General features: G+C 40.4%; 1 protein-coding gene across 1 annotated transcript in view; it reads left to right on the top strand.

Annotated features, from left to right (window-relative positions):
• Positions 1 to 25,235, top strand: part of LOC124613719 (C-factor) — a 100,322-nt gene extending 75,087 nt beyond the window's left edge. Inside the window, exons 4-5 of the mRNA XM_047142442.1 lie at positions 20,784 to 20,933; positions 23,645 to 25,235. Of these exons, the coding sequence (XP_046998398.1) occupies positions 20,784 to 20,933; positions 23,645 to 23,869 (375 nt within the window). The 3' untranslated portion in view covers positions 23,870 to 25,235. The remainder of the gene's footprint in view (positions 1 to 20,783; positions 20,934 to 23,644) is intronic.
• Positions 25,236 to 26,287: the final 1,052 nt, after the last annotated feature.

Genomic DNA, 26,287 nt, shown 5'->3' with positions numbered 1-26,287 from the left:
CTCTTCTTCCATGTGGGAGCTGGAATCATCACTATCTGGGACTTGTGATACTGCACGTGATCATGACCAAATCTGGTATAATAGGCTTTGATATTTGCCAGCAGCATCAAAGGAAATCCTCCTCAAGGGTTTTAATCTTATATGGCAGACAGGTAACTTTCCCAGCTCATGGGGAGAGGCAGTTGTGACACCTCTCCTCAAACCAAGAAAGGACCACACATGTCCCAGTAGTTATGTGAGCATTGCCTTAATGAGTCATGTAGGAAAGATCCTGGAATGCATTGTTAGCCATCACCTGGTCTGGTTGTTAGAGACGAGGCAACTCCTTAGCCACTTTCAGTGTAGATTCTGGGGATTTTGGTCCACTATTGACAACCTGACCCTACTAGAAGAGGATATTCAGCAGGTTCTTCTATGTAAATATCACTGTTTTGATGTATTCTTTAATATCAGTAAGGCATACGACACTACTTGGAGACACAGTATTCTGGTGTAACTCCATCAATGAGGCTTTTGTGGCCACCTCCACATTTTCATATGGTCCTTCCTGTCAAAGTGCATTTTTAGGTCTTGAGTCAGTGATGTGCTGTGAGACCGTATTGAGCAGGAGAATGGTGTTCCTCAGGGAAGTGTTTTAAGTGTTGCTCTCTTTGCCATATCCTAAACACTTATATGTATTTATTAACTGTACACTTCTCTTTAGGGCACTGATACTTTACTTCCTCGATCGTCTACAATACAAGCTGATTGACAACAGTATTAACACGGTTACTACAGGTAGCATGCTTCCGACAACCGCACACACTCCGATGCTTGCACCGAGGTAGCTGGAGGCCGACTGATCACTGGAGAGCACAGTCTTCTGGCATTGGCCATTTGCGACATTGCTGACTGGTTTATGTGGAGCGACCAGCAAGCTGGGGTCCTACACCATAACCCCACAAGGGAGAAAAAAAAGACAAAGAGGAAAGAAGAATGTTGTTACTGACATGAACTGTGAATGTCCAGTCGGTCCAAATGGAACCACACTTTTCGTCTGTATCAGGTTTATGTTGTGGCTGTTGTTTCGGAGTAACTGCTGCATCTGGACGGCCGGTAGCTGCTTGGTTTCCTGGTGGGCAGGGCTGCTCAGTGAGACGTTGCTGTGCCATTGGCTGTGGTTCTACAGGTGCCCTGTGACCGGTGGTGGCCTGCATTTCGGTGGCATCTTCTAAACTTAGGTAGGCTGGCTTGCACCTGTTGATGGACAATACTGTGTCTACCCCTTTAATGCAGAGAGTGAGGGTTCTGTCATTCCATCCTATGACTGCGTATGGGCCTTGGTAGGGCAGTTCCAGTGCCCTGCGCAGTGGGCCACGTCGGAGGAAAACGTGCTTCATCGTTGCCAAATCTTTGAACACGAAGATAGCCTCTTTTCCATGCCGTGAAATTTCACTTGGTGACACAGCCTCAATATGGCTGCAGAGTTCTGTGAGGAAGTCTTGAGTAGAGTGCAGGGGTCCAGTTTGTTGTGTGAAAAACTCTCCTGGTAGATGCCGGGGTTTATCATACACTAGTTCCCCTGGAGATGCCTGTAGGTCTTCTTTTAGTGCACTGCACAGTCCAAATAGCACTACATCAATCCACAAATCTGCCATGTGGCACATTATAGCGGCCTTCAGGGAGTGGTGCAGATGCTCCACAATATCATTTGGCGCCACTTTCTCGGCTGTCAGTGTTTCCAGTGGGAATACTTCTGGCCACCTGCTATACCTGTCGATTGCTGTGAGGCAGTACTGGTAGTTACAGACGACTGGGAGTGGTCCTACCAAGTCCAGGTGGATGTGTGAGAACCGAGCCTCTGGGGTGTCAAATCTTCCTAGGAGGCCAAAAGAGTTCCTGTCGGGAACTCGTTTAGCAGTTGCACTAACGGCACTGGCATCGCAAGGAAGTGTACCGACGACTCACTGCACTGCGTGGGCTGCCATGCCAACTTCAACGACATAACACAGTCCAAAAGGGAAGTGTTCCTTACATCCAGTATGAGGTCATAATAGGACAGGAAATCCAGCCCAATTATAGCGTGGGTCACATCTGCAACTATAAATCGCCACTTGAATGACCTCTGTAACCCAATGTTCAGATTTAAAGTCACAAGGCCATATGTTCATATAACTGAACCATTTGCAGCTGCTAAGTCGTTATTTTCACACGGTCGCGGTTTCCACAGCAGGCACTTAGGAAATACACATACGTCCAAGCCTGTATCCACTAAAAACTGCAACTTAGTTGTCCTGTCTGTTACCACTAAACGTGCAATGGTTGCCCGGGCTGGTGCTGCTGGCAGACCTGTCCGCCGGGTGTGGAGGACTGCTGTATGCATTTCCCACCCAGGAACATGGCGACCTGCATCTGCGTGCTCTGTCGCTGAAACGACGGTGGTGAAAGCAGTCATTCCGGTCCAGTGAGGGTGAGGAGCACGTGCTGCGTTGTCCGCATGTGATCTCGCTGTTTGTATATGCCGAGAGCTGCGACCTGCCGTGCCAACTCATCGAGGCACGAAGCGATGTCTTCCAGCCTATCTTTGGTGGGTGTTGTAGTGAAAACCTGCAGAGCTGCGGTCTTGGTTACTGTGTCCACAATCTCTGCCAGCTTGCTCATGTTCTCCTCTTGCGTCACTGTGAGCAGGGTGCGATGCATTTCCAGCAAGCATGACATCCATATGGATCGTAGCAGAGGGTCCAGGATGTCCGGTCCAACCAAGGTGTGGAGATGTCGCAGGAACTGTGATTGTTTCCTATCCCCGATTTCCTCCCTATGCAACAACTGTCTTAAATGCTGCTTGTTAGAGAGGGAGAGAAGCCGAATGAGCTCACCTTTCAGAATTTCATACTTCCCTGAAACTGGTGGGATGGTGATCACATCACTGACCTCGCTGGTGGAGTGGCTATCCAGTAGTGCCACCACATGTGCATATTTTGTGGCATCTTGCGTTATCCCATCAGTGACGAAATGGCTTTTGATGTGCGTTAACCAGAAGGCTGGTCCTTTGAAAACCATGCAGTTCACTTGAGCAGCTGGGGCTGTCCTGGGGGGTGGTGATGGGAAGATGGACTCGGCGACCTTGGGGCTGCAGGAGGTAATGGGGCGGTCCCGCCCAAGATACAGATACAACCGCCGTTCGCCATAAGCAGGGGTGCGGCGGGGGGTGCCTGGGAGGCCGGACACGTGCTTTCCTGGCAGTGCGCATCTGCCTGCTCTTGTTGTTCACCTCTGCCTGCTCTTGTTGTTCCATGGTAGGCAGTCCCCTTTCTTCCAGCCGCATTCGAAGCTGCTCCTCATGTCGCTGTTGTAGCCATCTCTTCCATGTGTTAGCGCTGCTGATCGCACAGTAGCTGCTACTGTTGTTGTATAAGTTGTTCCTAGTGGTGTAATTATTGCTGCAAGTGCTTCATATCTTCTTGTTGCTGTCCTAACTGTTGTTGTAACTGCTCCATGATACTTTCATCAGGGTCACCACTTTGTAGGTATTTATTAACTGTACACTTCACGTTACGGCACTGATACTTTATTTCTTCATTCGTCTACAATACAAGCTGATCGACAACAGTATTAACATGGTTACTACAGGTAGCATGCTTCTGACAACTGCACACACTCCGCTGCTCATGCTGTGGTAGGTAGAGGCTGACTGGCCACTGTAGAGCACAGTCTTCTGGCATTGACCATTCACGATGTTGCCGACTCGTTAGTGTGGAGCGACCAGCGAGCTGGGGTCGCTACACTGTATTATGTCTACGGTAAGGAGTCCTGTACAGTGCTCCTTATTTGTGAATGTTTTTCTATTCCTCCTCCAGTGTTGCAGCAGTGAGCCGTCAGTTGCAACTTACAATGCTGAGGTTAGAGAACTGATCTGTAAAGACAGGTGTTCAGTTTTCTGCAGATAAGTGTGTGTGTGTGTGTGTGTGTGTGTGTGTGTGTGTGTGTGTGTGTGTGTGTGTGTGTGTGTGTGTGTGTTCATTTCAATTGTTTGTCATATTTTTAATTTACCTGACTTGCATATGATGGTCACTATTCTACATTTTAAAGACTCAGTGAGGTTTCTGACTCATTTTTTACTCCAAACTATCGTGGTTACTACACCTAATAGACATGAAAGCCAGAACCCAATACATGCTGAATATCATAAAGTGCCTTAGCATCAAGTACTGGGGAGCAGACCAAGTGCGTCTACTCCAGTTTTATTGGGCTTTTGTGCATTCACAGCTAGACTATGGATGCACTGTGTATGGATCAGTGAGACCTTCTTACCTGGAGATTATTGATGCTATGTGTAATTTTAGATTTGGTGCGGTACAGGAGAGATTGCACTCTTGCATCTGTTTTTAATGCAACATTTTCTGACATTTTAAATGAGCACCACAACTATGTAGCTGTCTTTATGGATGGGTCTAAACAGGGTGACTCTGTCTGTTGCTCTGTTGTTTTCCCAGCTTGTGTCCTAAAGGTCCGACTGCCTCGAGACTTTACTGTCTCCATTGTGAAATTATATGCAACCTTGCAGGCACTGGAGCAGGTGAGGTGTTCTTCAAGTGCTAAATTCCTTGTCTGTTTGGATTCTCTGAGTGCCCTTCACTCCCAGCAATGTTTGTACTCAGCAGATAAGTAGTCCAGAATACCCAGGACACCCTACTCCAGCTACAAAGGCTTGGGGAGGAGGAGCATTTCTGCTGTGTACCAGGGCACAAAGTTATTGTAGGGAATTGAAGAGTGGCTCTACCAGCCAAGGAGCATGTCACGATCCTTAGTTATTTCAGTGCACATCCCTCTCCATGCTATAGTGTCCATGTTGAGGTACAGAGTCTTGCATCAATGGGAGAATGAGTGGCAGGAAGTGACGTACAATAAAGCTCCATCTATTATAGCCCACAACAGGGCCATGGCATACCTCTTTCCAGGCATGTTGACAGGATGAGATCCTCCATATTGTCTTCATATAGATCACAGCCCTATGCAAGGCTTCTTGCTCCAGTCCGATGACCCCCCAATGTGTGGTGCTTGTGGTGTACAGATCACCATGCACCACATTTTACTAGACTGTGTTTTATTTTCAGACCAGAGGGCAGTGGCAGATCTGCCAGCAGACCTGACCTCTCTTATAAATGACATTGAAATGAATGTGGTCCAAGTTTTAAGGTTTTGTGATCTGTACAACTTGTATCTGCAAATTTTTGGGAGAGGGGGGAGTAATGTGTTACTCCCATACATAGCACCTTTCATCCTTCCCCGTTGTATTAAGGCCTGTGAGATACAGTGACTGAGTAGGTTAATGTGAATGAGGTGGGAGTGCCATTTTATAGATTTCCTCTTCACCACTTTTTTTAAAATATGTGTAAAGGTGAAACACTTTGGATTCCTGCCATTTTACAGTCCACATGTTTCTTTAGAATCTTGAATTCCAGGCAGTTTTTCCTTCAGTTATTACAAGCAAGAAATCCTTTTCCCTTAACTTTTTGTAGGTGTCAATTTCAGATAACTCTTCCTGCACAATTTCTATCACTTCAGGGTGCAATATTCTACACTCTTGTTAAACTCCTCTTTCTATTTGTGATAAGGTTTACTTCTAATGTAAAATTAAAATCTTTTGATTGATCATTAATTACATTAAAATCTAATTTTTACTGTGCCTTCTCTAGTCTTAACTCTACAATATGATCTTTCAAACATTTTCTTTAAGTTAACATTTAGTTCATCAAATCTGTCTTTATTATGTTGGCTACAATCTACAAATTTGTTTCAATATTTGTCCCTGAAGCTTTAACCCAAAGGTAGTCTACATTGTGAGTTATTAGCTCCAGTATCTATCAAGCTCTGGCACAGAGAAAAAAACATTATTAGCTTATCTGGTTTGCAGATTATTTCATCAAAGTTATACTTCATTTCATCTGTTGGTGTTGACCACTTTCATGATTTCTCAGACTATTTCATAAAATTTGTTGTCGCTTCATCATCACTAACATCGATAATTAATCTAGAATAATGCTCCCTTTCATATTTGAACAACTTCACCAAATTCTGGACCCCTCATCTTTGGGCTGGCTGCTAACAGGGTGACATTCACTTCAAATACTACAGATGATGGTGACCTGATCTGAGAGCTCAGATAACTCTGATCTTCAGAAGAATCTCTAAGAGAGAGAGTTTCATAGTCTTCCTCTGAACTACTTTCTTGATTTTTGTGACTTCTTCTGTGTTTCTTCATAATTTTTTTCTGTATCACTGCTACACTTTTACCAGGTATCACTGCAATCTTCCTTCTTCCTCTGTTACTGGCAACACCAGTAGTCCACCATTCAACTCCCTTCTTTTGAAGGGTTTCAAAGAAAGAGTCTTTTACTGCATCTTTGTCACAAGTCCATGAAGGAAGATGACAAAGAATTTCATTGTTTTATTGGGCTACCATTTTGAGTGATTTATTATGCCATCTTCAGGCCACCTGACTGATGTGCAAGAAGATTCCAATGCTTGTTCTGGCCAAAATAGGGGCCAGCAATCAAAGACTGGTATCTGTAGATTTCTGCTTGATACAACAACCACTTCAAATATCATCTGCTGACTGTAAGGATCTGTTTCCAGGCTGCTTTCATGGATTCAAAGAAAGCAACATCCAAAGGCTGTGTAGTGTGGGTATTGTTTGCTGGTAGATAGATGAATGAAATGTTATTCTCACCAGAGAGCTCTAGAACATAGCTTGTGAAATGTAAGGCAAATTATCGTAGATTACTTACTGTCTTCTTTCCTTCCAACTTTTGCAGTCTCAGTAGGATCAACTTGGTGAACCACTGACAAAATGTGTTACAGTCAAACCATCCACTAGAGCTATGTGAGTAAAGTCATCCCCTGGGGCCATTTTCTGTCCATGTAGACCACAGATGTGCTGATTTGTAAACAAAGAATGGAGACAAAATTTCTCGCTTAGCATTGCCAGAAAACATTTCAGAAATGCTGCTCTTGGAGGAGTTACAAATTTTTTCTGAATATTCTGAACCTCTTTTTGTGAGAACTTTCTTTTTCCCAGGTCTGTTGACGAGATTGGTTTCATTAAGGTTCCATATATTGCTTGCTCATTAATCTTTCTGTGAAACACACTCATCAACAGCAGCTATACTCCTTTTAATGTTGGTTGCAAAGTGTTCAGGAAGTTCAGGGTGCTGTTTGATGGAACCCAAGATCCTGGACAATTGTCTTTGAATCCAGAAACTATACATTCCTGTCTGGAGAGGTATGACTTCATTTGGAGTTCCATTGGAGTGACAGGAAACCCAAATTCACTCAACTTCAAAGCATGTTGTACAAACTGTGCTTTTTCTTCATTGGTAAACATCTGAGGGAAACCTGGACATCAATTAACTCCTTCCTTTGACTTCAGTTTATTAATTATGGTTCTTCTTGGGATATTAAAAAGTTTTTCAGCCTTCCTGTGTGATATCGCCTTTCTCCTAATGGCCTGTAGGCATTTCTCTAGAGTTTATGGGCTGTAATCGCAGTATTGCCTACTTCCAACAATTATCTTGTACTTCTATTGCATTTCATCTATCTGAAAGAGATTACCAATACTGTTCATTACCAAGAGCACACTACAGTGGTAAACTAAGTCTGAAATGTTTGTAGGTATGTAAGAAGTGCACCTGGGGCTACTTTGCTCCACTTCTGTTGTGCTGCAATGTTTCCCCAAAATGAGAAATTTCACAACCTACAAAAGTAAACTGACAATGACAGAAACAATATTCCATTAAATGTAAAACTACAATACTTTTCTGCAGTTAGACGTTCTGAATAATTAAAGTAATGGTGACTGTCGTTCAGTCACTAGTTAAACATGTGAAAGAGATAGATTTTTCCAGTTTGATTTTTTACACACTTTTACTATTTTTTGTACCTTTACTATGTGCATTAAGATTTAAAAATATTTCTCAATGTTAAAAGCTTATTAGTCATCATTTATCAATAAACTGTGCTGTAGATCAATAGTGCTAATGGCTGCACTATCATAATGAAATAAAACTTCAGGCAAAGAAGATTCATTTCTGTGACACATAAACTCAATTTTTCAAATATTAATTTAACAACATAATACAGTTTTTTACAGACCTCTGTGTTATGAGACATCAATCACATCCGATCAGTACAACAGTTCAAACAAGAAGAAGGATTATTCTAGAAGAATCGTAGATTGAGATTTTCATTATCTTTTCCCATGGGTATTCTCTGAGATATAATTTCTTACAGAATATTAAATTATGTCATCGGCAATAATTATTTATTATTTTTCTATTGATGAAGTCCTTTCTATTAATATCACAAGAATGTTCATTCGCACTCTACACTCAATGCTGTCGCAAATATGATTCTGAATAAAATATAGGCATGGATATTACAAGCATAACACAAGCACCAAAAAACAACCATGTCTGACACAGATCTTGTGTGCATTATGTACCCTTATGTGGTGAAAGGTAGGAACACATAATTCACTGAGGATCAATGTCAAATGTGACCTTTTTTGTGGTCCAAATGTTATAACATGGGGGTGCATAATATTGACTGGGCATACTGACCTCCAAATCTTTGAACATGATATACTCACCAGTTGATGTTGTTGGGACACTGTACTGCTGTCCCATGGGCATCTTTTCAGGGATGCATTTGGCCCTGACTCTATTTTTATGGATGACATTGCATGACTGCACCCAACTGCACAGGTGGAAGAGCTCTTGGAGTGAAAGAATATTCAACAAACTGACTGGCCTGCCCATTTCCCCAAATTAAATGTCATCAAGCACATGTGGGATGCATTGGGGAGATGTGTTGCAGCCTATCCATGTACATTAATGACCATCCACCAATTGTCAACTGTGCTGGTGGAGAAATGGAATGACCTACCACAATAACTCCTTACATACATTTTGGCAACCATTGGAGGATGTTGCAGCCTTTCCTTAAACTATACTGATTGCATAGAATTATTACATAAAACACAGAAAAAATGGACAATTGGTAAACTTGCAGACACAGACCAGCATTCAGGTCAGAAAATAAAACACATCCATTTCAGATATGGTGCATCAGCATCCCTGTTCAGTAAGTTTCATACAGTGGTAGGTCCTGTCGGTATAGGAGAAAACTACTTCTCACTGGACTTTGACTCTCTTATTGCCCTGTAAGGGACACTTCTTCTGTTTATCATGTCCAGAAGGAAGTAAACCATTGTTGCACAGTAGATTGCACTGATCCCAGCTTATTACCCCTTACTTACAGCCATTGGGCCTCTATTGGGAATTGGAACAGATGAAAAATTTCTTGCCCAGTGTTGTCTCATCTGTTTAGTGCCTTCAGGAGAGCAGACGTTTCTGTATAGTAGATAGAAAACTGCTCAGGAAGTCCTATCCTGAAGACACATTTGGGGAAGATGACTAAGCAATCCATTAGCTACCTATATCCTGGCCTTAATATTCTTACAAAATTCAGACATTGCCTAGGTAATGGTCTATGGTGTTATTACAAAATGATGTTACAAATTGATCTTATAAGCTGCTATTGACAATAATGAATGCTGCCTTTATGTCCTACTAAATGCTTTTCAATAGATGTGAATGTACTGATGGAGTAAAAGAACCGCTGCTAAGACAAATTCTTTCTCTGCTCACCTTAGTCATCATCATCAAAAATGATAAAGGATGTGAGGTTTTTGTTCATGGGTACTTCTTCAACATTCGCTCATCTACCTGCCTGTTTCTGAGAGCAGAGGGATACCCAAGTGTTTTCCAATGACTTTGGGATGGGTACATTAACAGAATGGTGGGTCATACCTGAGATGTGGACACAAACTCTCTGAAAACAACCAGTTGGCTGTAAGGCATTCAGTTGGCCTTTCTCTCATTCCTCCTTTAGATGACATATTTGTATATCCATGATATCCTTGCATAACACAACCCCTTTGTTAAAATATAGTGTGTTGTGCAGCTTGGTCACAACTGGGTAGTCGCTAAGGCCTTGGTGTTTAGGAGTGATGTTGCCTGACATGAGATGGAGGTCTCTCCTAGCAATGTTCTATTTCTGAGCATTTTCACTGTTTTCATGTTCCCAGTCATTAGGCTGAAACCTGTTCATTTTCTCTCCATCAGAATCAATTTTTATTTTATGATGAGAAATCACATTTTATTAGAATTTGCAGTGGAGTCATTAAAGGATACACAGGTGGCACTAGTATATGCAAAAAATCTACAATTTGTCACTAGTTTAGAGGGCCATTTTCATGTCTTATAACAAACCAAACAGCTTTAGATGAGCAGTGTTTGAGGTTTTCTTGACTTATTAATTGTCTAAATGGTTCTCAGGCTTAATTCCAGATAATGCCATAGTAAAAGCACAATATTTATGCAATACAGTTGCTCATAACATTCAGGTTCTGGTGCAACTTCTACCACCGTCAAACCTCTCTATATCTGAAAATCAAAATTGATAATTATAAAGTTCCTTTCAAACTTCACCTTCCCATTAGTGAATTGGTTTGACTGAACGTTCTTTAGCTGCTTAAAAAGTTGAAGAAAAGGGGTGACAGAACTTGAATTTTAATTAACAGTGCAAACAGTTAACTTATCTTGCTTGAACTTGAATATATCATTATAGCTCCTTAGTCTCAGCATAGTATCTAGAAGTAAATTATTCCTGGATGATGCGAAAGGTTGTTGGAATCATTCTATCCAATGTGTTATTTTGAATGAGATGTAGCAGACATTTATATAGACTCTTCAATAGTTTAATTTCCTTGTTCCAAATAATACAGTTTGAGAAAAAAGCCTCAGTGAAAATGCAACACATGTAATTCTTGGTAAAACACAAAAGCAGTGGCTCCCATAACATACCTCCCACCAACTTCTGACTAGTCAAGAGTGACAAAGGTAAAGTGTTCATCAAATAAAGTTTCTTATATAACAAGTGAGTTACTTATCAATAATGTTTTCTGAATTTAGTTTGAGAGTTTTTTAATTAATAATTACAGTGTCAATAATTGCTAGTGTAATTATATCAAATAACAAAATTTCTTTTTTCTTCTTATTTTTTATTTTAATTTTTATTATAAGTCCAATATATGAAAAATCACTCAGGTTTTTAAAAAATTAAATAAACTTAAAATTATATTATACTTATTATGTCCCTGTTCAAATGTACATTCTGTATCTAAGTGCACATAACTATTTTATTTATGTCATTCAAACTGTAAGAAATGTGAAATTCTCAATTCAGCTTTATTGGATCATATCACAAATTTATGGCCCTTGTAGAGCTGTTCATTAAATGGTGAAAGTGAACCACTGACCAGTTCCATTACAAACTAGGGAACTGTTGTAGTAAGCCAATTGCTAGAAAAATGCTGGCACCGGAGGAAAAAGTAACATCAATGCAGGGTAAGTTGCCAATCCAGAGCTACCATGTGTCGATAGAACTTAAAGTAGCTTAGAAATCTTTCGGTGTGCTTACTTATTCGGAGACATGTTTTTAATTTGACTAGGAAGGAAGGAAGTTTAGGGTTTAACACCTGATCGACATGGAGATCATTAGAGGTGGAACACAAACTCAGATTGTTTCAAGGATGGGGAATGAAACTGGCCTTGCCCTTTCTAAGAAATCATCCCAGCATTTTCCTGGAGCAGGTTAGGGAAATCATGCTAGACTTAAATCTTGATGGCTGGGCATGAATTTGAACATTTCCCTCCCAAATACGAGTCCATTGTGCTAATCAGTGCATGACCTTGCTTGGTTTGTTTTGAATAAGTTCTCATTAGATGCTTTGATGAAGTTTGAGAATTTATTTACCACGCTGAGTCACTGACAAGTAGACTGTGACCCATTACCCTTATTCATGACTACTCACATCCCTGATAGGACATGTAGAACATGATAAATAAATGAATGAAGGTGTATTTTAAGTATTTTACCTTTCATGCTAAGTAATAAGATATTGACAGCTATACAGCCATATAAGAAATTAGCTAAGATATGATAAAAACATTGCATTACATATTGAGTAAGGGTAACTGAATTTTGGGAATGAGTTTCTATACATAACGAGCCTGTATAGAAGAAGAAACTGTATTCTGTACCCTTTCCAGCTGTTGAACTATTGTGCAGAAAAAAAATAATGCATGCTAAGAATTTTTTTTTTACATTGTGTCCTAGGATGAAATGTCTGTGTTCCAGAACATGACAACACTGGTCATATGAAGTAAAAAATGCCCATGCAGACATATGCTGTGTTTTGAATGATTGCCGAGGTAACCGGTAGTACAGGGTCTGGCAGGGAGATGTTACAATTTTCAAAACATTCTAACACATTTATTTGTTTAATAGATTTCAACTTTTATCTTTCTCAAAGATTACAAATACAATGTCATTTAATAAACATGAAGCACAAAGAAGAATGCATTGCAATTCAGGTATGAAAAACGGCATAATCCAAGTGGCAGCCATTCTTGTCCAGGTATTGTTGCAGGTGAATGGAAAAATTGCCCGCAGCAAGGGGAATTTCTCAAGTAATGACTTCTGAAAGAGTTTTATAATGTAAATCTGAGTTTTCAGGTAGCCTCATGAGAAATAATAGAGAAAAATCTGGTGATCGAGGAGGCCACGCCACATACCTGTGCAAAGAAATTGGGTGACGTGGAAAATGTTCCTTTACAAAAGCCATGAATGGTCTTGAATATGGGGAGTAGTCCCATACTATTGAAACCAAACATTGTCAAGATCAATCTGATATCTTCTCAGTTCTGGCATAAAAAATACTTGCAACACTGTGAGGTGATGCTGTGAGTTGACAGCCACATTGCATCCATTTTCTCAGAAAAAGTAGGGTCCAGTGATGGCAAATCAGGTTAGTCCACGCCAATCACCTACTTTATTACTATGTAGGGGGCTCTTGTGCAGGTTCAGGGGTATTTTCCAACAATTATTGGCAGTTTTGTTTATTCACAGTGCCTGATAAGTGAAAATGAGCATCACCACTCATTATCAGAATACTTCCATTTTCCAATGTTTCCAGCATTCTTTCTGCAAGCATATGCCTCCATACATAGTCATTGTGCTTCAGCTGATGAACCATCATGATTTTAAAAGGATGAAAGCGGAAATCAAAGTGCAAAATTCCGCAAACTGGCCTGTTTGAGGTGTACGAAGTGCAAGGTTGTCGTACTGCTGAATACCGAGGGCTGGCCTTCACAACTTATTGAACTTTCTTAATGTTTTCTGCTGTTCTAACTGTCTGAATACCTCCCTGAGCTGTTCTAGTTCTCATCGTTCCTCTCAATCTGAAATTGTTGAACCACTTTATTATTGTTGGGTGAGATGGGACAGTACCATGACAATAAGCATTGAATTGACTGTGAAATATTTGCTGTGTCTGGACTTCTGAGGAGTCAGTTACAACAAACGTGTTGTAAACAAAGATGCATTGTTCAACTGATCAAGGTTCCATGACTAATGAAATAGCACCTAGTAATGAATGTATATCAACCACTGTTCATGCAGTATTCCCCCCACCACTTGAGTTATGGCAGACTCTAAAATGTAACACCTCCCTGACAGACACTGTATAAGTTTATTAGTATTATGAAATGGTTTTATTTTGTATTTATTCAGTATTTGTCAAGTAAAATGTTAACAACAGTGATGAGGTATTCACAGGTTATTGACGGAGTCAAGGTGACATTCTGTAGCAACATTTATTCAGGCCTGAAGATGACAAGTGGGAAACTTGTTGAAATGTTGCTGCAGAATGCTGCCTTTACTCAGCTGAGAACCTGAGAAGACTGAAATAGTAAAATTCACTGAGAAAGTCTGCATTCTCATATATTTACAAGAGTCAATCAACAATAGATATTTGAAATTTATGTTCTCAGATAAATGTGCCGAGTGCTTATAAAAAACAAAAAGTTTTATGAATTTCACATTATTCCAAAGCTCTGCAATATTATTTCAGAAAACACAGCTATATACATTAATAAACTGATTGTGAGTGGTTGCTTAAAATCTCGGCTGGAATCAGTATATGCTCCCATGTGTAAGTTACGTACCACCAACTCTGTTTCTTTACTTGTAAGTGAGTAGGCACATTACTTATCTTTGTTCTTGATGAAGTCAAACTGTGTGATTAACATCTTCAGGCTCACAGGCTTAGTGTTCCATGAACAGGCATAATGGATTTTATTTGCTGTAAATAAAAAGCCAGTCATAAGTTTCAGTAATCTTCATATGTGATACTAGCTTGTAGCTTCACATAGTTATCACAGCTGTAAAAATGCAAGTGCTAACATCATGCAATATCGATGCATGAGGAGCATTTACATGACATGTCTGTCTCCTAGTACATCACATCAGCTTCTGCCTTTCCTGACTCTTACAGCTAAACGTGATGCATTTGCTCCAAGGTCAATAGAACTGTTACATTTTTATCTCTTTATGTAGATCACTAGTAAATATTCAGATTTATCCTAAATACAACACAGAAGTTGAAATTCTGGATATAATATTTTTTACCTCTTCATAATGATCAACAACTGTATAAGATTCTATTAAATACATTAGAAGCATTAGGAATAAGAGGGGTAGGTAATGACTGTTTCAATCGTACCTAGCAGATAGGGTACAAAGAGTAGAGATAACACAAACTTCAAATAGGTCCAAACACTTACGAGAACCAAAATACATTAATATAGGGGTACCGCAAGGTAGCATATTAGGACCAATACTATTCCTGGTATACATCAATGACTTTCCCAGTAGTGTCACTCGTGGTGAAAAAGTTCTCTTTGCTGATGACAGCAATATTATAGTCACTGAGGAAACAGAAAACTCCTTGCAGAGAAAGCAAATGAAGCTCTCAAGAAAGTTTATGATTGGTCAATAAGCAATAAAGTGACATTGAACATAAAGAAAAATAATTCCATGAATTTCAGTTTGAAGAGGGAAATGACAATGTTAAATTAAATGTAGACGGCACCTCTATAGACTGTGTAACAAATGCAAACTTTCTGGGAATGAATATTGATTCTCAGTTGAAGTGGTGTGAACACACAAAGGTGCTTGCAAACAGAATGTCATCAGCATCTTATGGCCTTAGAATCCAGTCATCAGTGTGTAACATGCAGTGTATTAGTTACATACTATTAATATGTACACTCAATTCTTAGCTATGGCTTTCTTTTTTGGGGAACAAATGCACAAAATGTGGACACAATTTTCAAACTCCAGAAAAGAGCCATAAGAATCATAACCAAAAATGGTAGTCGAGCTCATTGTAAAGATCTGTTCAAAACACTGGGGATTTAAACTGCTCCATGTGAATACATTTACCAGTCAGTTGTACACATCAAAATTAACATTGGTAATTACTGCACAAACAGTGCTGTCCATGGCCATGGAACAAGAGCTAGACTCGACTTAGATTTACGAAGAAAAAAAAAAATAAACATAAAACTCAAAACAGCATTTTCTACCAAAGAATAAAACTGTACAATAAATTACCAAAAGAGATAAAAGAAATTGCAAAAATGCACTTATTTAAAAAGGCAGCTAAAAAGTACCTGTTATGCAATACATTTTATACATTGAAGGTTTACTTAGACAAAACAGAGTAGGGGTGTGGTAAAGTGTTATACAAATAAATAATAATAATAATGTAACTCTTCAGGCTTTCCCGGCGATCTAATGACATCTTGGGTTGTCGGGTGTTCTGCCGGATATCAGCGTCGTACTTGCACGATATTTCGGTCACGTAGCTCGTAACCTTCATCAGGTGCGACCTGAGACTGCTCGTCGAGTGGACCTGGTCCAGTATTTATGCCTATGGCCTTCCCCCTCCACCAACGGCTGCAGGCGCTTCCTCTGTGGTCCGCGCCCATTCCCTGCGACCTGCTGGAGCGTTGCTGCTCCGTTTTCCGTCCGCTGCGGTTCTAGGTGTTCCCTCTGCGGTCCGCGCCCACCAACCCCGCTCTTGGGGGTTTCATCTACGGTCTGGGGTACCAAGCATTCCCCCTGCGGTCCGGGCCCGCTCACCACGACCTCTTGGAGCGTTGCCGCTCCATTTTTCGTCCACTGCGGCTCTGGATGTTCCCTCTGCGGTCTGCACCCACCAGTCCCACTTCTGGGTGTTCCATCTTCGGTCTGGTGCGCCTGGCAGTCCGTCAGGGGCTCGTTTTCCATCTCCATGTCTCTGGTTCTTCTGTTTGTGCAGTGTTGCAGCTGGCCCCGTTGCTCCTTTAACAATTCCAGAGCAGGATCCCAGGCTCTGCTTAGCTGGTACCCTGTGTCACGGTTCATAAGATCGTCAGCCATTTTAATTTCTATCGATTCTCTTATAACACTGTCCCAAAATCTGGGTGTTTGTGCTAGAATCCTGGTATCCTCATACTTCATGGCATGATCTAGTTCTAGACAGTGTTCAGCTATGGCTGACTAAGTCACCTGTCTTAATCTAGTGTGCCTCTGATGTTCTTTGCACCTGATCTCCACAGTTCTTGTCATCTGGCCAATGTAGGACCTGCCACATTGACAAGGTATATTGTAAATCCCTGGTTTTCGTAACCCCAGGTCGTCTTTGACACTCCCCAGCAGTCCCCCAATCTTGTTGGATGGACAGAAAACACACTTGATATTGTGTTTACGAAGGATCCTACTGATTCTGGCAGAAATAGAGCCAGCATAGGGCAAGAAGCTGGACAAGCTTCGGCAGAAGAAAGGGAAGATGCTGAGTTCTCTCAGTTTTTTGCTGAGGTGTCGAGATGGAGAAGTGGTACCAGTATTTGCCAGAATTAAACATCACATCAACTCCAGAGCGGCGAACAAGATAACACGCAGAGCCAGCATGGCACTGGTGAGAGAGAGGATTCGAGATATGCGCCACAGGTTAGATGTTGTGGCCAGGGAGCTGTTACACATTCATCTGTACATGGCAGCCTCCTTAACAAGAGAAGATTGCGATTGGGTAGACCGTGCCTCCTGGTCTTTAGCTGAGTGTGCTAGAAGGAATGCCTCATCTTGCCAATCTGCAAAGTTTGACCGTATGAGTAAGAAAGCACAGCAGATGGAAGAGACATGCACTGTGACGAATCTGAGTGGCATACAGTTTGATGATACAACCTAAAGGTACTCAGCAAGGGTCTCAACTTTGCTACAACCCCTAGAAATGTACCCATTTCAGGTTTCGTCTGTGCAGTAGAGCAAGTTGCAGCCACACTTCCACCTAATGTGGCAGAGGAAGTCCGCCGAGAGACCTGCAGGCCCTCGCCAAGGCCAGGCCGCCGAAATCGAACATCACAACCAAGGAGAGGCTTGCACTCAAGAAACTCCGGGAAGACAACAGCATTGTGGTACTGCCAGCAGACAAAGGGAACTCCACTGTCATCTTGCAGCGGGTGGATTATGATGAGAAAGTACGCCAACTTCTGGAGGATCCTGCATACAGAATTCTGGAGTGTGACCCCACGGACAAGGTGGCCAAGAAGACTAGTGCTCTCTTGAAGGAAACAGGGATGCCTGATAAGATCATCAGACAACTATGGGAAAAAGCGCCAGTGCCACCTAGACTATATGGTCTGCCTAAAATACACAAGGAGGGCGTGCCCCTACGTCCAATTGTCAGTAATATTGGGGCACCTACGTACACAACAGCCAAGTACTTGAAAGGTCTCCTGTCTCCATATGTGGGCAAATGTATTCACCACATCTGCAGCTCAGAAGATTTCCTGCAACGCCTCAAGCAACTGCACATCACAGATTCGGACATCATGGTTAGTTTTGATGTGGTATCGCTGTTCACCAGGGTCCCATTGAAGGACTCACTAGAACTGATTGCAGAGAAATTTGACGGTGCTCTGTTGGACCTGTTCAGTCATACACTGACATCCACGTATTTCCTGTACAGAAACCAATATTACGAGCAAACTGAAGGTGTAGCTATGGGCAGCCCACTGTCCCCTGTGGTTGCCAACATGTTTATGGAGAGTTTTGAGGAGAGGGCATTGGAGACAGCCACATTTAAACCCACATGCTTCTGTAGGTATGTGGATGACACCTTCGTGATCTGGCCACTTGGGATGGACAGGCTCAATGAGTTTCTTGAACATCTTAACTCATGCCACCCTAATATCAAGTTCACCTTGGAACTGGAGAAGAATGGCCAGCTGCCATTTCTGGATGTACTAGTCCAGAGGAAAGCAGATGGATCAATTGGCCACAGTGTGTACCGAAAACCAACACACACTGATTTATATCTGCAGGCCAGCAGCTGTCACCACCCTGCACAGAAGAATGGGGTTCTGAAGACTTTGGTCCACAGAGCACGTGCCGTGTCAGACCAAAAGAATCTACCTATAGAGATAGAACGTCTCAAAACAGTTTTCTCCAAGAATGGATACACGGACAGACAAATTGAGAGGGCACTCCAACCAGCCACTATACCACAGGTTCCTGAAGAAGACCAAGATGAAACAAAGAAGGTGGCATACCTGCCATATGCTGGCTCTATTTCTGCCAGAATCAGTAGGATCCTCCGTAAACACAATATCAAGTGTGTTTTCTGTCCATCCAACAAGATTGGGGGACTGCTGGGGAGTGTCAAAGACGACCTGGGGTTACGAAAACCAGGGATTTACAATATACCTTGTCAATGTGGCAGGTCCTACATTGGCCAGACGACAAGAACTGTGGAGATCAGGTGCAAAGAACATCAGAGGCACACTAGATTAAGACAGGTGACTTAGTCAGCCATAGCTGAACACTGTCTAGAACTAGATCATGCCATGAAGTATGAGGATACCAGGATTCTAGCACAAACACCCAGATTTTGGGACAGTGTTATAAGAGAATCGATAGAAATTAAAATGGCTGACGATCTTATGAACCGTGACACAGGGTACCAGCTAAGCAGAGCCTGGGATCCTGCTCTGGAATTGTTAAAGGAGCAACGGGGCCAGCTGCAACACTGCACAAACAGAAGAACCAGAGACATGGAGATGGAAAACGAGCCCCTGACGGACTGCCAGGTGCACCAGACCGAAGATGGAACACCCAGAAGTGGGACTGGTGGGTGCGGACCGCAGAGGGAACATCCAGAGCCGCAGTGGACGAAAAACGGAGCGGCAACGCTCCAAGAGGTCGTGGTGAGCGGGCGCGGACCGCAGGGGGAACGCTTGGTACCCCAGACCGTAGATGAAACCCCCAGGAGCGGGGTTGGTGGGCGCGGACCGCAGAGGGAACACCTAGAACCGCAGCGGACAGAAAACGGAGCAGCAACGCTCCAGCAGGTCGCAGGGAATGGGCGCGGACCACAGAGGAAGCGCCTGCAGCCGTTGGTGGAGGGGGAAGGCCATAGGCATAAATACTGGACCAGGTCCACTCGACGAGCAGTCTCAGGTCGCACCTGATGAAGGTTACGAGCTACGTGACCGAAACATCATGCAAGTACGACGCTGATATCCGGCAGAACACACGACAACCCAAGATGTCAATAATAATAATGATTATAAAACATACAACATTTCACATAACACACTATGTTTTCTTCCTTCTTTTTTCCTTTTCTCGAAAAACTTACGCTTAAGCTGTGCATTGCACAATACTAACACCTCTTCCACTTTCTGAGCTTAACATCTCACTCATTATAGAGGGATGATGACTCCGTTTTTCAGGATAGCAAATGGGAAGTTGTGGTACAGAAAATGACCCAGTGATCATCCGGGTGTGTGTGTGTGTATGTGTAGTGAGTGAAGTGTTATGAAACAATGTGTGTATAGTGTGTGCAGTGACTGATAGTGAGATATGAGTGAACAGTGTGGCATTATATTATTTAATAAGTTATTTGTAAAAAAAAGTAATTTATACCAGGAGAAAATCTAATGATTGTTTCTAACTAGAAGTCTATAAAAGTATGTGTATATGAATTAGCTTATTTTAAATTGGTCTAAACTTGTAAATACTTTGACATGTCCTATATCCTTGTAAAATGAGATTTACAGATGAATAAAGCTACTACTACTACTACTATACTATTAAATATTGTTTATCATTTCCATTTTTAACAGTGCAAGGAAACTGATTTTGGCACTTGTTTTGGTTTTTATAAATACTGAGAATGATTTTTCCAGTTTTGTACACTGTTTCAGTGTCACAAAATTTTAAATTGAGTGAGCTATAAATTATAAAAATGTAGTGACCTTTTACAAATATGTAACTTGTAAAGCTGAAAGTTTCATTAGGTTGTGAACTGATTCCATAACAGTTGGCTGTTCAGTTTCTTATACAGGATGTGGTTCTTATTAAATTAAATCAAGGAACAGTCACTACTAAGTTATTTCTCAAAATGTCTTTAGCTATTTGCCTGTCACAAACATGGTTGTAATTACATCTCATCAGAAATGTTTCTTTTCTTTATTAAATTATGAGAATGTAAACAGAAAATTACATATATGTAGATGCCAAAGATAATATCTCAGTGCTTATTTCGTAGTTTATGGGTTTTATATGTTAACATTTGACCATGTAAATTTCTATTGAAGTACCCTATACATGGCAAATAGCATATTAGTATCTGGTACATGACCTGCTTCAGTATTGTAGTACCCAATACATAGTCTAAAATGTTATATGCTTCACCCATATCCAATAATGCTGTAAATGTGCTTTGTATCTTTATCACTGTGTGTTATGAACAGTAGTAGGCACATATTGTGAGATATGTTCCATTTTTTCAGGCCTTGTTACCTCTGCTCAAACTAGCTGCACAAAAAAACTCAGCTGAAACATTTGGTGTAAAGAAGGCAGCAGTTATTAACATGAGTTCTGTCCTTGGCTCCATTGCAGATAATAAACAAGGAGGATTTTATCCCTACAGATCTAGTAAGGTATGATACCACATTAATTCAGTTCAATCATGTGTAGTTGATACATATGTCATTTATAGATATTTATTTATCAGGCCAGTTGGATAATGTTGCTCAGATTTCTTTACACATATCATTATAGCCTATTTTGCATTCTCAGTTAAAATAATAAAGGTTGCTATACTTTTAAGGCTTTATTCTATAATGGATAAAGATAGGGAAAGAGGGAAGAAGAAATAAAAGTAGAGCATATCTTGATAAAGTAAAAATAAAATAGTAAAAGCAATTGTTTACATGAAGCATAATCTATGTCAGTAAAACAAGAGCAAATTTTGGAATCTGGACAGTTGTTAGTATCCTGTAAAAGGGAATAAATTTACCTAGTAAGCAAATATTTGGCAATTATATGTTAAGACATTTTACAGAAAATAAGATGAGGAGGAATGAAATAGAAATTCATTAAATAAAAGGGCACTTCAAAAGTTAGATGCTCATTATAATGAAGGTCAAATAACTTTTGTTGAATGGTGCACTACACTTCACAGTGACCCAGATACATGACACTATTTCTCATCATAGTCACCAAATCTCTGCAAACAGTGGTTGGAATGCTCTACCGGTTGTTCAGTTCCTTGACAGTAGAGATACACTCCTTGGTCAGAGAGGCATTCGAGAACTGCTGTATGAATGTCCTCATTGTTACAAAATCTCCCCTCCCCCCTCCCTCAGATGCTGTTTCAGCTTGCTGAGAAGAACTGAACAAGGTGGTGTAGTGGTTAGCACACTGCATTCACATTCAGGAGGAAGACGGTTCTAATCTGTGATCGACCATCCAGGTTTAGGTTTTCCATGATTTCCCTAAACTGCTCCAGGCAAATGTTGGAATGGTTCCTTTGAAAAGGGCATGTCCATTTCCTTCCCCATCCTTGACACCATCCGAGCTTGTGCTCCATCTCTAATAACCTCAATGTTAATGAGATGTTAAACCCAATCTTCCTTCCTTCTTTGCTTCCTTCCTGAAAAGATGGAAAATGCATGGTACAAGATCTGGACTTCCTGATCATCATCACCCATAATGAATTATCAGTCTACAGCAGAGTGTCCACTAGTATGAAACTTCCTAGCAGATTTAAACTATATGCTGGACTGAGACTTGATTGTGGGACCTTCACCTTTAGCGGGCAAGTGCTTTGCTGACTGAGATGCCCAAGCACAACTCGTAATCTGCCCTCACAATTTTACTTCTGCCAGTGTCTCATCTCCTCCCTCCAAAACTTCACTGAAGTTCTTGAGTATAGCTTACAGGATCAGTGCTCCTGGAAAAAATGACATTGCAATGGCAGGGCTTGCCCTCAGAATGAATTTTTGCCCTGCTGTGGAATGTGCACTGCAGAGAGAAAATTCATTCTGGAAACAATCCCATAGGCTGTGGATAAACCATGTCTTCACGATATAATTTATTCCAGGTGTGCTAGTCCTGCAAGGTATTCAGAAGAAATTTGGAATCTAGGAAATTTTGTGTTAATCAGTGTCATATATACAAGGTGACAATTATTGAACTACATGAAATAAAATCATCATATCTTCTGAGCTGTTTGCATCAGGATGTTCAATCTGCCTTTTCATTTGGATGGGTTCATCACTAAGCAAAATCGAGACATTTAAGGGACTGAGAAACTTCATTTCATGATAGAGAAGTCTCTTCACATCCAATGGATGACTGTGTGCTGTGCAATGTCCAGTCACAGAATAATCAGTGCAATATTCCTTAATGGCACGGTGACTACCGAACAATATGCAAAGATTTTGGAACATGATTTCATCCCCTTTATCCAAAGTGACCCTAATTTTGACAAGATGTGGTTCATGCAAGATGGAGCTCATCCTCATTGAAGCAGGAGAGTGTTTGATATCTTGGAGCAGCACTTTGGGGATCGCATTCTGGTCTTGGGTCACCAGAGGCCTCTGGCATGGGCCTCGATTGGTCGTCATATTCTCCAGATCTAAACACATGCAACTCTTTTTTGTGGGACTATATTAAAGACAAGGTGTACAGCAATAACCCCAAAACCATTGCTGAGCTGAAAACAGCCATTCAGGAGATCTTCGACAGCATTGATTTCCCAACTCTTCAATGGGCCATGCAGAAATTTGCTATTTGCCTGCGCCACATCATCGCCAATGAAGACAGGCATATCGAACATGTCATAATCTAAATATGAATATCTTTAGTGACATTTACATGTTGAATAAAATGTGTGCACACCATAGTTTGTAATTAATTTATATATTTTTTCATGTAGTGCAATAATTGTCACCCTATACCTTAATCTGTATAGGAGCAGCTCCAACAGGAAACACATATGCTCTGTGCACTATTTGCTTGTTGCTCTTGAGTGTTTGTTAAGAGTTCTTTTTATCACCTTCGGTCCTTGAAATTCAGAAAATGATTATATTAACGTGGTAAATATTCACTTGGACATTTGTCAGTACAAAGCACTCATCACATATTATTCACTGGTAGATTAATGTATTTGCAGTTATTCCTTAATGAATCAGTCATCATATCTCTAAAAATTTATTCATGATATTCGCAGATTGGAATTGGAGCAGAAAGAGCATTATTTTCCTCAATACTATACTACAAGAATTTACATGAATTTAGAATAATTAATGTTTAATGATAGTTACATAAAATAGCTCACAAATCATCATATCATCTTCTTTTACAGGCTGCTCTAAATGCAATCACACGTTCACTGTGTTTTGATCTAGCTGCAGATAACATTCTTGTAGTGAGTATGCATCCTGGTTGGGTCAAAACAGATATGGGAGGTACAAATGCTCCCTTAACTGTGGAACAGAGTGTAGGAAGTATTGTGGAAACTCTTCTCAAACTTGATAAGTCACACAATGGTTGTTTCATACAATATGATGGAAAACAACTGCCTTGGTAACTCCATCTACTTAATCTCTGACAATGTCACTAATTCTGCATTTGGCTGATAAAGTGTTTAGGTATTCTCGAGCTTGAAGACAAACAGTGCTACTCTCTTCATAAATTGCCATGAAATTCTGGAGTGATGGTTTCTTTAAAAATTGCATAGGAATATGTAAAATGGGATGGTGTGCCTTAAAACCTACACTGGTTATGGAAAATTGCATTCCTGATGATGTGTATAATCCATCCACATCTCAGTTTTGTATAATATACAGTGTAACACTTTGCTCCAGAAAAATTAAAATTAGCTTTGATAGACATAGGTTTATATAAACTAAAATTTGCCAGAAGAATGATATTCCATGAAGAGTAAAATATCTATCTAATAATATACTTTTGGAAAACTGTGTTGCTTAACTATATGATTGATCTGTTTTTTTATGTCAATGAAATTTATCCATGTTATCTTCTAATGTTGAAAAAAATTGTTTACATATTTATTGAAATTTATACATCTTGCTATATTTCATAAATGTATCTGTTTAAGTGTCAAAGACAACTTCATGATGTTCAGTGTACTTTTCTATCAAATGAGTGTTCTTTTTAAATGAATGAGAATATTGAGAACATTCAACATATTTTTGTGAGTATAAGAATAGTAAATATTAATCTACTGGTATGAATATTCTTCTGGCATTAGCTTAGCAACTTCATCATCAAGTGATTCACGTAATGATGGTCTTGCAAGTTGAGAGATTACTGGAAGATTAAGTTTAATGGTTTTCATTCTTAAATATGAACTTTTAACTGCTGTCAAATAACAGAAGAATACATTACCATTGGTTTGCAATATTAAAGTGTTCGGTGCTTTCCTTTGCTAGTATCCCACATGTTATATTCACAAATATACTGTTTTCAAACTGTAGCTTGAAGGGATTGCTTTACTAGTGCCTGGATGATAAGTTCCATTCTTATATTTTATTGTTAGAGGTTGCTACATATTCTGGGACCTAAAGCTACAATTGCATGTTAACTTTTTCTTATAAAGCTGCAGTTAGATGGTTACACTACAGGAGACAAAAACAGGATTGCATTTGTTTCTATCAATTTGGGCTGAACATCTGATGAACAGTTTGTTGTGTGTTTATTTTTAAAAAAGAAAGATATTTTTCTATGAAATATCATTTTTGCAGGTTTTTACATAAATATTTATGCTTTTAGTTTATATTAGTTTGAAACATAGATATTGTACTGTTATTACTTTCTACCTTCTTAGTTATTTATGTTGTTTTTTGTGTGAAATCTGCTCTTAGGAACTGTAGAGTGACATTATCATTTATTTACAAAGATTGATTAAAGATGGTCATCTTTTACTCTCTTAATACTGTATTTTTAGTGGGTTTTAATTTTCCTTTATCACTTTCACATGAATTTTCTTTCCATGTATTTTGTTTCAAATATACCCATCAGCTTCAGTATGATGAGATAAGCATGAAATTTATCTATAACTTTGCTGCCATCTGCAGTTTACAAGGTCATGCTAAAAAAATGATGCCTCCATATTTTTAGGTGAAAACTCTTAAAGCTTCTTAAGTAAAACAAATCTTACTAACATTTTGCATCCTTATTCCTCATGTCGACATATTTATTTATCATCTTCATCACTCTGGCAACAAACTTGTAGTTGACACCTCACTATAGAATGCTTCACTTTGTTGATGGTACACTGACCATAGCTACGTTACAACCCTCCACATGACATGCTATGGTTCGGAGCTCCCTAGTGCCAAAGTTGATTATGTCATTCCCTATTAAACCCCCCCCCCCCCCTTCCCATTCCTAAAGTGCTGAGCAACAGGGATAAATGAGAATTTGAATTGGACCATGCAGGCAGCTTATATGTGAACTGCTGGGCACAATGGACATGTAACAGCAGTAGTTACACAGCTGATTCTGGGGAGTGGAGGTTGGAAGGTGTGCCATCAGCAGGAGACAGGGTGGAAGGAGTCAGAGCTAGTGGCTCTCCTGGCGTTGGCATGGCATCATCTGAAGTTGGCAGTAAAATCCATGTGGACTTAACCCGCTCAATGGCAACTTTTGTGCAGTTGCTGTTTTGGACAATATCCATCACGTGTTCTCTCACCGTAGAGCTGGTAAGGGTGTGGAGTAGGAAGGTTGTAGAGGCAAATGGACAATATCCATGTGAAGCATGATGTGAGAGTATATATTTACACTGTGTGATCAAAAGTATCCAGACACCTCCAAAATATATGTTTTTCATATTAGATGCATTGTGCTGCCACCTATTGCCAGGTACTCTATATCAGGGACTTCAGTAGTCACTAGACATAATTAAAGAGCAGAATGGGGTGCTCTGTGGAACTCGTGGACTTCGAATGTGGTCAGGTGATGGGTGTCACATGGGTCGTACATC

Source organism: Schistocerca americana, chromosome 1 (genome assembly GCF_021461395.2).
Source record: "Schistocerca americana isolate TAMUIC-IGC-003095 chromosome 1, iqSchAmer2.1, whole genome shotgun sequence".
NCBI lineage: Eukaryota > Metazoa > Arthropoda > Insecta > Orthoptera > Acrididae > Schistocerca > Schistocerca americana.
The sequence above is the reverse complement of the archived record's forward strand: the minus strand, read 5'-3'. Positions and strand labels throughout refer to the sequence as shown.